This window comes from Alligator mississippiensis, chromosome 2, assembly GCF_030867095.1.
Source record: "Alligator mississippiensis isolate rAllMis1 chromosome 2, rAllMis1, whole genome shotgun sequence".
In the NCBI taxonomy this organism is placed as follows: Eukaryota; Metazoa; Chordata; order Crocodylia; family Alligatoridae; genus Alligator; species Alligator mississippiensis.
This window is the reverse complement of record NC_081825.1, coordinates 130,716,060-130,731,252: the sequence shown is the minus strand read 5'-3', so window position 1 is coordinate 130,731,252 and position 15,193 is coordinate 130,716,060. Positions and strand designations below refer to the sequence as shown.

The following is a 15,193-nucleotide window of genomic DNA, read 5'->3' as shown; positions in this document are numbered from 1 at the left end:
AGTTTATATTTTTTTTCCCCAAGGATCACTGCAGTTGAGTTAGCCACCTTGTATACATTTATTATAAAGTGTTATCCTTTAATGCCATCTCTTCTTTGATGTCTTACACAATGTAAAGGAAATGAATGTTACTGCTAAGTCACTGTTTTTAACTGTGCAAGAAAACATTGAGGTTCCATCTTTGCTGTAATCTAGCACATCCTAACATTTAGTTTCATCCCCCTTTCCATTAAGTAACTGGAAATGAATGATAGTTATAGTGAGGCTGTGTTTGTAAACAGAAGTTTCTGCCCTCGTAATCATTCCTGCCTTATTCGCTGTGATGTTTCGAGCCAGTATCATAGAAGTTTGTTGTTGTTGTTGTTGTAATGATATTCCTAAACTGGCGTATGTCAAAGCAAATCTAGCAGAAGAGAGTGCAGTACAGGGGAAATCTTATTCTACTGGCATACAGATCTCTTTGGGCTTTATAATGTAGCCTTTTGTAATTAAATAACGAATAGGGATTTCCCTACAACATGTAAATCAGAAGTATGCTGCAAACACTGCTCTTCTGTGTAGCACCTAGTGTGCAGTAGAGCTTTCAAATATGTTGTTTGATGTAAAAAAAAACAAACCCCAAACCCCAAGATTTTCTTACTAACTCAGGACCAATTATAATATTTAATAACTATTTGTCACCTGGAAAGACTGAATTTTCTTTTCTTGCCTCTGCTAAGGAGGGGGAAGAGAAGCAAGCATCATTGCTTGTTTTGAGAAAAGTTGTGTACTGTAGGTTCTCTTGTGCGATAGTGTGTTGGATTCTAAAGAGGACAAGATGGTGGTTCCTTCCTGTCTCCTACAGAAGAGAATTCTATCATGTATCACATAGTTTTCATTGGTCATCATCACTTTGGAAACAGTCAGCAGCATTGTTGTAGACTGGCTGACTGATAAATTGGTAGAATTTGGGGGATGAACTGGAAGGCTGATGTTGTGACCTACATTATTGAGCTCTGTGAAATTTCAGAGTACTTAGAATTGAATTTGATATTCAGTGGATGCAACTACACATGCGCTTTACTGCGGAGTAAACTAATTAGCTCCACAGTAAAGCATCACCATCTGCACATGCGCCACTATTAGGGTTCAGTAAACTAACTCTGCCATAAGACAATACCATCTTGCAGCAGAGTAATTAACTGTGCTAAAATGCACATGTAGACAGCGACTGGGTGAGAGCCAGACTCCTGCATGCCACCTAGCCACATGGCTCTGCAGGGTTAGCCCCCTCATGCCCCAGCCAGCCCCTCTGCTGCCCAGTGCCAGCCAGAGTTTGGGCCTGACCTCCATGCCCTCTGCCAGCCCAGGTCTGCTCCACTGTGCCTCACTTTGCTGCTGTCCCACGCGCACATGTAAACCCTGCACCTGGGAGCAGTTTACTCTGGCTCAAACTGCTTCACCTTAATTTCATGTGTAGATGCACCCAATATGCAGCAAAGTGATCTTGGGATTCCTGACAGTTCTTCTTTACACTAAACAGCATATTTGAAAGCTCTGATGCAGACGCTATATATAAAAGCAGTGTTTGCAACATACTGTTGATTTAGGTGCTTAGAAGATGGGATAGTGGTTAGAAACAGATGTGTTTTAGCATAGCTACTGTTTTCTGCCCTAGTAGAGAATAGGTTAGAAGTCTGCTATTATCTGTTATTACGACAGAATCATTGGCAAGATCCTTACGCCTGTTCTTTTGGACAATCTGAGTTGGGAAAAGGTAATTCTGGGCACTGCTACAACTTGAGTCCAGGCATTAAACTGGATAACATTAGCTGACTGCATGCATCTTGCATGATTGAGTGACAGACTCCCACACCTTTGAGACCTGTCATTCATTCTGCAGGATCTTTCAGGGTATTTCTCTCCATCTACTCTTTAACAACATCTGACCCAGCTGTAATTTGTGCAGGTTTGTTTTTTTTTTCCTTCCAGATATTAGCTGGCTAAGTGAAAGCATTGTCCACTGCAGATGAAAGTGATTAAATACCTGGATATCGTCAACATATTGTTGACATTTAAGTCCTTATGGTTAAACATAGACAATGAAAGAACAGAATGATGAACTTCATTTGCTGGGACCCACAGGAATGAGACGGAGAAAGTGTTCATTGTCACCTTCTCTGTCATGAGAGAGGAACTCTGAACTATTGGTATCTGCAAGAAGCTGAGAGAGATGACCGAATAGGACGGCATTTTCCTGTGTCTCTCCTTGCAGAACTGTTCTTTTGTTTGCCTCGGCTTCTCTTCTTGAACCTTGGTCCTTCTGTCAGACTGAAAATGGAGACAAAATGGGGCAATTAAAATATGAACTTTAAAACAGCTCTAAAAGTGAAAGCTCAAAACCAAAGTGTTGCTGCTTGAGGGAAGGAGGGCAAATAGGAGGGAGAGTAACTTGGTCCTCCTTTCACAGTGTGGTTAGGCTTGAATACTTAGAAATTCACTGTTGTGTTCATTTTTATCCTTAATATTTATGTGCAACCATAAAGGTATGCTGTATTCTAAGTGTTCTAACTTGGTTTACTTGGAAAATTGTTATGGGGCAGCATATTTTTATTCTTAGGAAATTTATCAAAATATTTTCAATTTTGAATACAAAGATAAGATACATTGGCCTTTGGTTTAACCCAGTGATTTTCAGCTAGGGTACTGTTGCTCCCTGGGGTGCCTTGAGATCCTTTCAGGGGTGCCTTGGGATGCTACACAATGTAAGTACTGTTTGGTGTGCAAACATGATTCACAAGATGAACACACCAATTTCAAATAAGAATCCATAGTGTAAAAAAATAAAACAAAGACAGTTCTGACCTGTTATGATCTTATTGGCTAGATACAGTCATTTCATGTAAACCAGTAGAAGAGATCAGAAACCAGTTCAAATCTGTAACACAACAGAAGTTCAGTATACATAGACCACTTTCAAAATGGTTGAAACCGATTTAAGACAAACCTGACTGGATGTAGTATCAGACTTAACTGATTTAGGTTAAACCAGTTTATTGAACTTCTGTCCCAAATCCCCTCCAGTTTCATGTTAAATCGCCATCACCCAGCATGCCGGGATGCTTTGCACCTTCCCTGCAAACTCCGCTTTGCAGGATGAGTGGGCTAGCATTGTTCCAAGCTGTCTGCTCCAATGAAGCAGGGAGGCATGCACTAGCACCCCCTGGCTTCTGGCGTGGACCACTGCAGGCATGTGGCTGCATTTCTAGAATCAAAAGTGAATGTCTTTTCACCTGCTTATCAGTTCAGTCTCCACAGCGTAGACTAACCTGTGAAGATTGAATCACTTCAGCCTTGGGCTTTTTGACTGTCTGTACTTAGCCTTTGAGTTCTTGGCAACAGAGTTGCTGTGTTATTTTTTCATATAACAATTGTGAAAATTAAGAGCTGGCATTTTTGGAGGGGTGTCTTGAGCCTAAAAAGATTGAGAACTGCTAGTCTAACTTTATTTTCTGCTAGTCTTTTCCATGCTCATTTTTTTTCCCCAAAGTCTTGTTTATTCCTTGCTGGGCTCTGGCTCTTTCATTAGGGGAAGGTGGAATTTCTTGCTGTTATGAAGCAAGAACATGTTTTCTGCAGATGGGAGGAAAAGTGCCTTTTCTTCGAAAATACTTTAATAAAAAAAAAAAAAAGAGCGGGAGAAAGAAGGGAAAAATGCAGCTGGCAAATATCAGTCTGGTTAACATTGCCTTTTGTTGGGGCTTGGGTTGGGGGCAAGCCTGATTTTGTTCACTTACCAAATGTTCTACTTCATCAGCAGTTGATTTTTAGTGCTGCTTTATGTGGTATAAGATAAGCATGTTAATTACATTAAGAAAATGTTCAAGTTATCTTTTTCCCCCTATTTGTTTAGGTTTTTAGTCCGTTCCTTGCTAAAGATGGCAGCCAACAATGTCGTGTTGAACAGACTGGAGCAGAAGGGCGCAGAGGCAGACCAAGTCATTGAATACCTGAAACAACAAGTTGCTCTTCTAAAGGAGAAAGCTAGTAAGGCAATCAGCATTTGAAAGCAAATTTTAATATCCAGATGGTTAATATTAAACTTACATTTAAACAGGAAGGGCTTGAACAGCTTCGTTTGGGGCAATTAATGTTTGCATGTGTTGAGGATATATTCAGATTCTCCAAATTAAAATCTGAACTAGAAATACCTTCTTGTTTCCTCCCTCTAATTCCTTATCAAAGTCATAGTTTTTATATTCTGGAAATAATCGGAGAGGGGAGGAATCAGTGACACAAGCAGACTGTAAAAACCCTAGAGGAAGTAATTAAATGATTTTAGGGAGATGTGTGTGTTACTGTTTCTCACTGCTCTGTAGGATTCTTTGAAGGTGCCAGTGAGGTGTCTGTCCCACTTTTTGATGCAAATAATGGACTGCTTCCTGCAAAATAGAGTACAAAATGCTACATGTATGTAAATTCATGTCTCATTTTACTTTCAGCAACCAGGATTTACATGAACTTGGCATGTAGCCTAATATTTTTAGCCATATATTCTACATATGCTGATGAAACAGCTTTATTTCCATTTCTGCATCTGCCTGTCTTGAGATGAGACCCCATGGTTCAGTTGCTGAGGTCCCAAAACTATTGCTAGTTACCCACATCTTTCCATTTGCTTAAGCACACCCTGTCTCAGAGCTCCAATTTCATGGGTATTCTTCTCTAGTCCTTTTTTTTTTTGGAGATAAATGACAAGTTCATGTTCAGCTACGATGCCCACATCCATTATGGAATCACTGCATCCCCAAATAGGATCTCCTGTATTATATGTATAGTCTGCATTCTTTGTTTCTACATGTAAAACTTTATACTTGGCTATATTAGAATGAATTCTATGTGCCCAGCCCACATACCACTCTAACAGTGATCTGTCATCTTTATTATTTACCATTTTGCCAACCTTTGTCTCACCGTTGAACTTTAGCAGTTATGATCTTATATCTATAGAGTAGGATCAAGAAGTTCTGTGTGAGATCTGCTAGGCATATACCTGTTTAGTGACTATTGTTAATTTACAGGCCATTCTGATTCCAGTAGGATAGTCAGTTTTTAATCACCTTATTAATGTCACGTTAATTTTTTTATAGTTTTAGTTTCTTAATCAAGATCTGTGTTACCAAGTTGCACACTTTACAGGAATATGTTATATTAGTGTTTCCTTTATCAGACAAATTTGTAATCTCAAAAAAATATTGTCTTTGGCAGTATGTTTTTGCAAAAATACTATTGATTAACATGTACATATTTCCCTCCTTTAATTTTTCATCAATAGTACTGTATCAGCTATTCTGTTTTGCTTGGGTTCAAAATCAGGCCTATAATTGCCTGGGTTACCTAGGTTATTCCCTTTATCCTTTTAAAATATTGGCACAATATATTAGCTCTTTTTCTCTCTATGTTCTAGGAATTAATAAAAATCAATATTAACAGTTTGTATAGTACTTTAACATTTTTGGATGCATGTTATCCAGACCTGCTGATTTAAAACTTTAGTAGATGCTTTTGACGTTCTCCTGAATTGTTGTTGGGTTGGAAAGTGTTTCACGACTATCCAGGGATATGGCAAGATTGTCTGGCTTTTCTCAAATAGCCAACATAAATATTCAGTGAATATTTCTGTTTTTTAGGTGTTTTTTTGACAATTCTAACATTTCTACCTTATTGTTGTTTAGATTCTTTTTGTTCCACATATATATAAGTAGGAACAGAAAGAATCCTAACAGTTGTATCCATCTCAAAGCCATTCATGAAGCGCACACTCGGCTCTCAAAAACTGACCTCCAAATCTTTATGAAGAGATAGTCAGTTTCAGTTCTCAATGTATTAAAATTATTGTTAATTGTTAGTAAACAATTCTTCCTGTATTTTCTTGCATAGAATCATAGAAAAATAGGTCTGGATGGGACTAACAGAAGCCATCTAGTCAGACTACCTGCTCAAGGGATCACCCCTGTTTAAACCAACTTAGAAATATATTTCTCTAACCTATTCTTAAAGCTGTTCAAGGATATGGACTCTACAACCTCTGTACATAATTTGTTCCAATGCTTAACCACCCTCATAGAAAGTTCTTCTTAATGTCCAGCCAAAATGTCCTTGTATGTATCCATCTCAAAGCCATGATCAAGTTAGTGAGCGCTCAGGTCTCAATAACTTACTTCCAAATCTTTATAAAGAGATAGTCAGCTTCAGCTCTTTGAAAAGCTTCCCTAAAAATCAGTCTAGCCAATATCACAGAGTTGAAGACCCTTCTTTTTCCTTTCCTCCTTTATTAGGATTACAGTCCAGTTCTTAGCTGGACACTAACATTTCTTTCTCCATTTACTGTTAAAGCCTTTTTCTTGTACAAAGCAAAACTCAGCTGCTCCCTTAGTTTTCCTCTGAAGTGGTGCCCACTCTCCTTTTTCTGATGACAAGAATACAGCCTTTCTAGTGTTTTGGTTCATATGCTTTAATTCATTCTCTGTCACACTTAAAAAAAGCCATGCTGTTAAAACTTTTTCCAGGCTCATCTTGATTACTTTTAATTGTTTCATCTATCCTCATTCACACAATGCATGCAAAATGCATCTAGTTAGATTATCTTCCTCACCAAGCTTTTTAACTGAATGGCCACCCTGACCTCTTTGAATCTCTCCATTGGCTACCTGCTTTATCAGGATCTTAGTTCATGAGGCCAAGAGGCTTGAATGTGTCCATCTGTTCTTGTCTTTTACTGAATTGCCCATCCCTGTCCCAAAAGCTATCCTGCCCAACAAATAAAGTCAATCTGTAGTCTGTTCCACATAGAAGTTTTTGTGGGTTCTTTGGTATCACCTGTGATGTGTGGAACATCCTTCCTAAAATATTTTGTAAATTGACATCTTCAGAATGCTCCCCACAAACTACCTTTTCTCTGATACATATTAACAATTGGACGACTGATTATTGGATCATAGGCAAAAAATGCAGCAACCTCAAAACAGAATCAAATCAGTGATTCAGAACAAACCATATAACTTCATGACTCAACTCTTCCCAGTGTTCTTCCTAATTATTTTCCACTCATTTGTCAAACCTTATGTCTTCTCTTCCTAATCTATTCCTATTCCTATTCCATACGGTCTCCAAAAATTGTAACTTCCTCTTAATTGGATCTTTTGGGTTTTTCTGCAGCCCAGTCGTGTATATTATGTAATAGTGTGCACCTACCACCTTTTTATATAGTTTAAACTGAAAGTTCCTAACATTGTTAATAAATTAGTTTGGACTAAAGCCTCATATCTTCTCAGCTCCCAAGGAATTTCTTTTGGCATTGAATCTGACATGTTTTGCTTATAAATTTTCAAATGATCAAACCTTTCAACACGTTCTGCAGAACCCAGAGGTAATGCCTTGAGAATTTTCCCTCCTACAGCTTCCACTGAAGCTCTGTCATCTTTCTTCCATCCCAACCTTTTCACCCAGTAAGAAACAAATGTGTTCTAAAGATGAAAGGATTCAGCCCTTTATCACAAGATTTTGCTCCTCAAGACAAATTATGACAATATCAACAGTGTTTAAATGAGTTAGCTTAACCAAATCACAAGAGAAAATGTAATATGCAAGTAATGAAGCCCTTACCACTTACGCTCAAATTTTATTCCCAAGAGTACCCCAGATCAACAAAATAAAAGTTTTCTTAAAACTGATGCCAAACTGCACATGTGAAACAAATCTGTTTGTATTTCTTTATTGGCCTTTCTGTAGTGCTTATTGCTTTAATTTCTTGAGTACATTACAATGAGCCTCTTGGCACCACCATTTCCTTAGTTTCTACATTGTAAATTGACTTGCCCAAAATACAAAAGAGATCTGTGGGAGTACTTGGAGCCAAACACAGATCATCTTATTTAGCCAATGGAAAAGAAGTCTACCATCCTTTCCTCCAGGGCAGCAGTAAGGTGTTTAGAGTTGTCACGATTGCTTTTTGTCTATCTTTTGATCTTATTAAGCCATGTCTAATTTTTAAAAGCCAAAATCCAGTTTGGGAATGTGTTAGACAACAGTTAATTTGCTTTGGGTACTCCACAAATGAAATAATTGTGACATTTGAGTTTCAAATACTGAGTTTTCAGGTTTCACAATACTGGTGTTTTTTTCTTAGATATAAGTCTATTCAAATGGTATAAAAATGGATATTTGAGAGACCACTACTTATTTTTGTTAACAAAAATGTTGTTCAGTAATTATAATGAACCATGTTTAGGAACTTTTTAATAGTAACTTTAAAAGCAATGTTTTAAAATGATTTACTCTGCAGCAGCCATACTAAACTACCCTTCGTGAACTCGAGGTTATTTTTTCAGAAAGTAGACATCATTTGCTAAGTGGTAAATTTTAATGATTGAAGCTTACAGTTTCCAACATAAATGTGTCGATTCCAGTCTTGCAGGCATCTCTCCGAGAAGAGAAGAAACTTCGCGTCGAAAATGCAAAACTGAAGAAGGAAATTGAAGGGCTGAAACAGGAGCTGATTCAGGCAGAAATTCGAAATGGAGGTAAGAAGGGAAGTTGTATTCATATGCATGAGCTCCTGTCACCCTCTAGTGACTGTACTTTTGATCGCTTATTTAATCCATCATGATTCATGCTCTTTTAGTCATTACTGATGGCATCTTTTAGAAGTTTTTCTTTTTCTTTTTTTTAAAGGGAATATTTTTAAAGCAGTATTTTAGAACCCCATATTTCTCAATAACTAGCCACATCAAACAGTTGAAATATGTGAGCATTTTAGGAAACTGCAAAAACAACTATTGCATATGAAAGTTTTTAATCAGAGTTGAAACTGCATCTTTCTGCATATCTATACAGTGCCCCCTACAATGGGATGTTGATCCTGATTGGGCCCTACTCTAGTACGCTGGAAGATATTGAATGCTAAAATCTTTTAAAACTCCAGCCACTTCATTTAGATGTATAAAATGTAACTGAGCTTATTTTTAAAACCTAGGTCAGTTTGAGGGTACTGAGCAGTTTTAAAACTCTGTCTCCGAGTGTCTTGTTATGATTATTCATGATATCTGTGGTAGTACTAAAATTAAAAACCAAGCTGTGTCTCAGTGCAGTGCCTTTTATTACACAATTAACTTTTCATTGCACCATCCTTTCTATCTTTGTCTGGCCCTAAGTCCTATAAGCCTCACCTTCATTCTGTAGTTCTTTTTGTCACAGGAGGCTTCAGTGTCCCAATTCCAGCACAAGTATTTTTGTATAAGCCAACATGTGCACTATGGAAATATGGGTTAGAAAAGAAACCTCAGTTTTTTTTAATATGTCAGTTTGTTTCAAAGCTTTAGTACTGAAGGCCAGTAAGATGGTATTCATTGTAGCCCAGAGATTCTCAACTAGAGTGCCACAGCACCATGGGGTGGTTTGAGATCTTTTCAAGGATGCCACAAGGTACCACACAGTGTTAGCACTATTAGGTTTATAAATATGATTCACAAAATAAACCCAGAGATTTCAAATAGAAATCCATAATTATGGTATTTCTGACGGGGTGGGTTGGAACAGAAAAACTACTCTATTTTTTCTGTAATTAAAAAAAGGTTGAAAACTAAGAGCTGATGCATTACAAGGGGTGCCTTGAGTCTAAAAAGGTTGAGAATCACTGGTGTAGCCAAATCTTACTGCTTTCCAATACTCACCTGTTATGCTATTAAGTCAGTACAAAGTCTTCAAAACAACTACCACTTTGTTAATGCAGAGAATCATTTTGTTCCTTTGGTACAACTAAATTCCTTTCATAAGCTAAACCAGTGGTCCTCAACCATTTTTGTACCAAGACCTATTTGTAAAAATCGATAGCCAGTCTCAACCCAGTGCTTCTCTCTCCCAGCCCACTGTCCCCTTGACCCCAGGTCCCAACCCCTCAGTGTATGGGGAAGATTTTTTTTAACATTTAAAGGAGAATCCATTTTTTAAATTTGTTGATCCATTTTCAAAGTTTGTCCACGACCCTTTCATACATTCTTGCAACCCACTTTTGCGTCACAACCCGTGGGTTGAGAAACACTGAGCTAAATTACCCATTATTCTGACACCTGCCCCCCTCGCCCCCCTGGCAATGAGAATCTGTAGTAGTTTGCATCAATGTCCTTTTTAGATGTGGGATATGTAGGTATTGTATAAGAGTATCTACTGATATTTTGCAGAAAAATATTGCACTGTTACACTTCAGGGACAAGCCTATGTGTGTTCTGAAGTTTCCAAGTTGGTATTGCATTATATAAAAAGGATAGAGAAATAATATCCTGTTTGACAAAGCCTTTGGATAAACTTCATTTCTTCAAGTAAGCAATATTAGAGAACAATATTAAGAAGCAATGCTAAATTATAAGACCTTTCCTGTTGAACAGAAGATTATATGGTGGTTCTTCTGTATATTTGCAGCAGAAGGAACATAGACACCAGCATACTGAATGATATTTCTTCAGAGTAGGATGAACAAAATGAATTTCCAAAACTAGCAATCGCAGCAACAAGCAAATTGAGCTAGGCAGCTAGAAGGCTGGATAGCCAACCATCAATCCCAGGCAAAATAATGAAAAAGCTTGATGGGGCGTTCAGTTTTTACAGCAAAGGAGTATAATTACTGCCAGTCAACACAGTTTAATGGCAAATAAGTCTTGTGTTTGTTTGACAATTTAATTATTTGAGAAGATAAGACTGTTCTGTTTGTTGAACTCAAAACATATTTAGATTCTCATGTCACAGAATATTCTGATTAAAAAGTCACTGCTATACACTAGGGCATGTGTTAATTAATATAAATTAGGAGCTCACTAACTGGTCTCAAAAACTGCTTGTCAGTGGAAACTCATCATATAATTAGGGTGTTTCTATTGCAGTTATTTAGGGATTAGTATTAGGTACAATGTGCAACACTTGTCAGTGATCTGGAAATAAATATAAAATGACAGACAAATTCTGGAGACAAAGATTGGCAAAGTAGTAAAAAATGACACGGATGGTATAATCATATCGAGCCACTTTAACACAGACCCATTCAAAAAAAAGTGTCTTTGAAGAGATCCAGATCTATTGAGATGCATTTAGAGATAAGACATACATGCAGAAGTGATTTTGCAAAGAATCTAGTGGTTATAGCCTGACAAGCAGCTGGACTGCCCATACATACAGTGTTGCCACAAAAAAGGCTATTTTAGCCAGTAGAACCATGGAGGTGATTTTTATTTCTGAACATGGGAATGGATGACATATACTGAAGTGCCACATCGAAGATTAGTTTCAGTGCTTTTAAGTACTGTTGAGGCATTGGAGAGGGTGCTGAGAAGAGCATTATTATCTGAGGGGTGGAGAAAATGCTTACCAGTGAGAGCCTTGGAGCTCAATTTGTTTTGGTTTATCAAAAGGAAGATTGAGAAGGGACTTGTTTATAAAGTATACATGCTTTCCTAGAAAGAAAATCCTGTATGCTATGAAAAACAATAAGAAGAAAGGAAAAAGGGATAACAAGAACCAGTTTCTGGTAACTGAAGCCAAACGAATGGAAATCAGAAATTAGACACAAATTTTTAGCAACTAAGTTGATTAACTGTTGGGACCCTGGGAACTGGGTAGATTTCATATCTCTTGATGTTTTCAAATGAAAACAATACTTTTCTGGGAGTTCTGTTTTAGCCAGATACAAATTATGCTTTAGTGAAATATTACAGAGTTCAATATAAGGGCAACTGGATGAAATATAATGACTAGAAATCTACTCTGACCTATAGTATATTATAATAATTATTTTTGCCTGTTAAATAACTCTGTGAAAAATAACCTGTAGTCTCTTCTCAGTCTAGTTCTCAAGACAACTTTTTGACCATTTTCTTTCAGCTTCAGAGCTGTGCAAACTGTTCATGCTTCATTTTTTTTTTTTCATTTAGTTTGCAGTGAACTAATTTTCAGGACCAGCAGCTGTTCAACTTTAAAAAGGCATCTCTCATTTGTTATTCATCTTTGGAAAATGGTCACTGTTTGTATAACAGACTTCCATATTATAGTTGTCCTGTAATGGAAAATGTAGGGAGTTAGGCGGGTGGTTTATGTTTTTGTTTTACTTTGTAGGCCGTGGTATATTTCACTTGGCCAACTAAGTAAATGCTATGACTTTCCACTCTGAAAATAATTTAGAAGCAAATATTGCTAAAAATCTGAAAAGGAGCTCTTCTATACTTTGCACATACCCGCTGGTCAGGTCATACTATGTGTGATATATATTGCTATAGTTAGCACCTACTTCCTATTTAAACATGCAAAAAAATGTTGTATTCCATAGGTTACAGTGTGCAAGGTTATCTGCACAACATACAATACAGTTTTAACAGGAGTAGGTTATATGTATATTTTATACTGGCATTCTCATACCTGTAGCATCTTTTAGGGAATAGAATATCCATGGCTGTTTTCCAAAAATGCTGATCCAGTACAAACTGTAGTTTCATTTAAACAAGACACTGTCTTGGATATGGCAAAGCAGAATATTTTCTTAATCTTTATGCTAAGGAAGCCCCTTAAAAGCCAGAATTTTGACAACATTGACTGTGATACATTAAGTCATTGTTATCTCCTTTCCCTTTTTCTGTGTCTGGTTCATAGCAAAATTTCTAATAGAGAGAGTTCTCTCCTTTCCACAGACTTTCCTGGGTTGGTATATTATCTCTTCCAGCCCACCATCGTGGCTCAAGGCTTTGTCTATGTAGAAATCTATTGTTCTGAAAGTACTGTAGTGAGAATTATGAGACTAACCAATAATATGTTCTTTTAATATTTTTAAGCATAATGCCTTGCTTGAGTGGTGCATAAGGGCTTGTTGCACACAAACTAGTTACCTCAGGATAAAGTGGGGGCAGTTACCATATCCCATAGTAATTACATGTATACAGGGGCAGAGCTGTACTTCTGCCCAACGCCTCCACAGCTGGCGGATAGTGAAATACCCTTCAGGTAAAGTTAGCTATGAAATAAGCAGGAGTAACTCTGACGATTAAGCAGTCACAGACCAAGCAGCAGCAACACCACCAGGATGTGGTGAGGACAGCAGATGGCAATGTAAAGTTGCATTGTATCCTTTGACACTGCTGTGACATAGTGAGTACAGGTTGCCATTATAATATGCCTGCCTGGCCCCCAGCTGTTGGTCTACAAGTCCTCAATGGCAGATCAGGTGGAAAAAAATGTTAGAATCTCAATGGTCGCATAGGTGGCTGAAAACTGCAGCAGAACAAGATCCTCAGTTGTCTCGGGCTCCTTGCTTCTGTCAAGAGCCACGTAGAAGTTGATGTACAGCAGCTTCTCCACAATAAAAAAAGCCACGCACAGGCATCTTCCATGCTGGCACATTCCTCAAGCCCTTTGGTGACCATCTAATGGTGATGGGAACAGGATTGTAAGGTCTGGAAACTCCTAGTCATGAACTGGCACAAAGATGGCAGTTACAAGAAGGTCATGTAGCACTTGGACAAGATAGGAGTATAATTCAGCAAGCGCAACTGTCACTGAGTGGCTGCCTTCAGGATCCACTCTGCTTACCCCACATGGGTAGGGTGCTAGAAAAGATGCCCTAAACTTAGCCTAATACAGTATTCTGTAATTCTTCCTGACTGAATAACTGCAGCTAGTGGGATCACTTTTCCTGCGGTTGAAAACAGCAGCAATGATGCACCGTTATTTTAGGGATCTGGAAGATTGGGACCCTCATGGACAGCCCTAATGAGTGCCTAGAGCGCCGCACTGTAATTGTGGCCAGAGAACTCGGGAAGCACAACATTGAGCAAGACCCAGCAAGTGGAAGATAGGCACCTCAAAGAACATAGAGGCAACTATACCTTCTTTTGGAAGGGTAAATAGGAAGGAGAACACAGACTTGAGAGGCTGAGGGACTTGGGATTGTTCAGCCTGGAGAAGAGAAGATTCAGGGGGGACTTAGTTGCAGCCTACAAATATATCAGAGGCATATATCAGGGTTTGGGGGAGCATCTATTCACCAAGGCCCCCCAGGGAAGGACAAGAAATATTGGGCACAAGCTGATTGAAGATCGCTTCAGGCTAGACATGAGGAAAAACTTTTACAAGCCAAGTACCAAGGGTTTGGAACAGGCTACCCCCAGAAGTGGTACAGTCATCTACCCTGGCTATCTTCAAATGTCTTGATGCCTATCTTGCTGGGATTATTTGATCCCAGCAGTCTTTCCTACCTACATGCGGTGGGGCTGGACCTGATGATCTGTAAGGTCCCTTCCAGCCCATAACAACTATGAAACTATGTTCACCACCACTGTTGCGCCAGAAAAACAGGCACAAAACGTCATGGCAACACCCCACAATTTAAGCATCGGCATCTGATCGACTGTCATCATCTGTGCCCAGGATCACAAAGATGTCTACATCACCTGAGCTATGCTAGGAGCTGATGACTGGACTGATCACTGACTTATCCACCGGGTTATGTCACTCAAACTGGCTCCCAAATGATGGTTGCTTCACAAGCAATGCTGATTGAAGATCTATGTTGAAAGATGCAAGGACCCAAGCAAGCGAGACTTCTTTCACCAGTGCCTCAACAAAAAAACTGGTGAATTCCAATCAACAACAATGGGAAAATGTCAGCAGCGTGTGGAGTGCCCTCAAGGCCACTGTCATCAGCACCTGTGAAGAAACACTTGGATTCTCTACCATGAAACATCAAGGCTGGTTTGATGAGAACAACTGGGAGATCCAAGAGTTGATTGATTGCAAGCTGCCAGGGTCCAAGCGCCAGGGTGCTCCAAGCTGCTAGGGTGCAAGCACAAGGCCTTTCATGCTTGGCAAAACTCCAGCAAGCCAAGGCAGAGGTCCAAAGGTGGACACGTAATACGAAGACCGAATAGTTGGGAAGATAAGACTAAGGAGATTCAGCATCTGGCTGACATCTACAATGCGCATGGTTTCTCATGGTACCAAAGCTATCTACAGTCTGAGCACTCGAGGACCAACCTCCTTGAGACCTAAAGATGGAGGAGAGCTGATCAAGGGAGATATCAGTGCCCGTTGGAAGGAGCCTTTTGAAGACCTTCTCAATTGAGACTTTGCTGTTGATGAGAGTGTTCTCAACTCATTCCCGCAACACTCAGTCGGAGATGAT

At 38.8% G+C, this 15,193-nt stretch overlaps 1 protein-coding gene across 2 annotated transcripts in view; it reads left to right on the top strand.

Moving 5' to 3' along the window:
- AIMP1 (aminoacyl tRNA synthetase complex interacting multifunctional protein 1) overlaps positions 1-15,193 on the top strand; it is an 80,923-nt gene that overhangs the window by 40,093 nt on the left and 25,637 nt on the right. For both annotated transcript variants that reach the window (XM_014599696.3, XM_014599660.3), the window contains exons 2-3: positions 3,893-4,026; positions 8,448-8,561. In XM_014599696.3, coding sequence (XP_014455182.1) covers positions 3,918-4,026; positions 8,448-8,561 — 223 coding nt within the window. In that variant the 5' untranslated portion in view covers positions 3,893-3,917. The remainder of the gene's footprint in view (positions 1-3,892; positions 4,027-8,447; positions 8,562-15,193) is intronic.